The following is a 2,376-nucleotide window of genomic DNA, read 5'->3' as shown; positions in this document are numbered from 1 at the left end:
AATAATAAATATATTAATAGGGGTAATAGGGCTGCCCAACCTAAATACAAAAAAAAAAAACAAAATAGGAAGAAAAAAAGAAAGAAAAAAATAACAAGTACAAATTTAAACCATACATCTTTCTCTCTCATAATTGTTGCTCACCAAATTATAAGAAAACAATATAATAAAAAAAGAGACTAAAATATGAACTTGATCTACCACTTTTAATGTCATGAACTTGATAACCACTTTTAATGTCATTAAATAGGAAGAAAAAAAAGAAAAGAAAAAAACAACAAGTACAAATTTAAACCATACATCTTTCTCTCTCATAATTGTTGCTCACCAAATTACAAGAAAACAGTATAATAAAAAAGGAGTTTAAAACATAAACTTGATCTACCACTCTTAATGCCATGAACTTGATCAACCACTTTTAATGCCATTATGAATCCTGCCAATTATAAGCACAACACCTCACACTAGTATATATTCCAATACCAGAAAAAAAAAAAACAACTCATGTCAATATAACTATTCTTCCTATCCTAGTAGGTTCTCACCATGTAAAAACCAAACAAGATTTAAGCAACACAACACCATATACAGATAGAATTTCATTCTGAACCTATTGTAATCAGAGAACATTACCTTATCTAAGTTTAAGTTTTGAATATTTCGATTACTCCGAAAACATAAATATAGGACATTTATTTTATTTCAATTATATACAAGATAGTTTCGAGTTAATTTAATTTCCTTCGTCCGCCGAAAGCGTAGGAATGCTTTGTTCGTTTCTGAAAAAGTTGTCAGGATCAACCCTGGTCTTCACTATAGCCAATCTCCTGAAATTGTTACCAAAATACTTCACACCCCAAATGCTGGCTTGGTCGTAGCTTGTGTAGCCATTGTTATTCACCCCAATGTCAAGGTCTCTGTAATTCACATATGCAGCTCTGGGAGAGTTTGAAACATAAGGTTCCATATATTTATACAATCTTCTTATCCAATTCATGTGCCTTTCTGCAGCTTCGTCCCCTTCCTCTTGCCAAACGACCACATAGTGAATATGAAATATGTATCCAGATCTGTGTGCGAATGGAATTTCAGATTCGGAAATATTGTCCATTTTGGCCCCATAAGGAGCGAATTGAAGCTGAGAATATTGAACCTTATCGTCGTTAAGCCAGCACCATAACCCTCGTAATCCATCAACAGGAATGGGTTTCCTCACATAATCAGATTTTGCTTTGTAATTCCCTGAAAGATGTCGAGTTCTGTTCAGCAAAACTTCAGGGGCTTCATGGCCTGTAGATCCAATCAACACTCCATTCATGAAGACAGCTGAGCCAATCCAATTCGTCTCAGTACAGTCTTTTCTTTCCAAACCTAAGTCTGGGAAGTTCGTTTGCATCAATGGAATAAGTTCTTCTACACCTCCTTGAAACATGGCCACAAAATTCGCTTGCAGTGCTAGCTTTCCATGTTGACTTGAATTTGCCCTTGCCAAGTCCATCCTAAGAAATATGCGCTCGTCCAATTTATTAGCTACAAGTTGCCACTTTTCAATGATCTCGGTTGCATTTTCTTCCAATATCCTTTCAACATTGAACACTGTCACGGTTGATGGAATTGGAACTAGTTTTATCTTCCAAGCCACGATGACTCCAAAGCTTGCTCCACCACCTCCTCTAATGGCCCAAAACAGATCCTCACCCATGGCTTTTCTGTCAAGAAGATTACCATTCACGTCAATGATGTGAGCATCTATGATATTATCTGCGGCAAGACCGTACTTACGCATCAAGAATCCATAACCACCTCCACTGAAGTGGCCACCAGTGCCTACAGTGGCACACACACCCGCTGGGAACCCTAGTGTTTTGGTTTTCTGGCTAATCGTGTAGTAAAGTTCACCAAGATTTTCTCCAGCTTGAACCCATGTAGTTCGGTTTTCTACGTCAACTTTGATTTGTCGAAGGTTTATGAGGTCAAGGACGACAAATGGAACCTCAGCAATGTAGGAGAGACCCTCGTAATCATGGCCTCCACTTCGGGTTCGAATCTGCAGGCCATGACGTTGGGAGCACATTATGGTTGCTTGAATGTGAGAAACGTCGAGTGGTGTGACAATGACTTGGGGTTTTGAGCTTATGTTTAAGAGCCTGAGATTGTGAATGGGAGCATCTAGGACAGAGGAGTATGAAGAGTTGGTCTGTGTGTAGACAGCATTGGAGATTGAGTTGGAGATATGGTGATTGTTGTAAAGACATTGAACAAACTTTTCAGGAGTATCAAGTGAAGGAGGTTCAAATGAAAATAAAAGAGTAATGGCAGTAGCGAAAGTAAAATACGAGCTTAAATGCTTCATTTTTGTGGATGGTTTGTTCTTGA

General features: G+C 37.9%; 1 protein-coding gene across 1 annotated transcript; it reads right to left on the bottom strand.

Annotated features, from left to right (window-relative positions):
• Positions 1-220: 220 nt before the first annotated feature.
• LOC114179572 (tetrahydroberberine oxidase-like) lies at positions 221-2,376 on the bottom strand. Its single transcript, XM_028065962.2, has one exon. It carries the CDS (start codon positions 2,351-2,353, stop codon positions 734-736), a length of 1,620 nt encoding a protein of 539 aa, XP_027921763.1. The 5' UTR covers positions 2,354-2,376; the 3' UTR covers positions 221-733.

Source organism: Vigna unguiculata, chromosome 3 (genome assembly GCF_037176805.1).
Source record: "Vigna unguiculata cultivar grain cowpea cultivar isolate G323 ecotype 2 chromosome 3, ASM3717680v1, whole genome shotgun sequence".
NCBI lineage: Eukaryota > Viridiplantae > Streptophyta > Magnoliopsida > Fabales > Fabaceae > Vigna > Vigna unguiculata.
The sequence above is the reverse complement of the archived record's forward strand: the minus strand, read 5'-3'. Positions and strand labels throughout refer to the sequence as shown.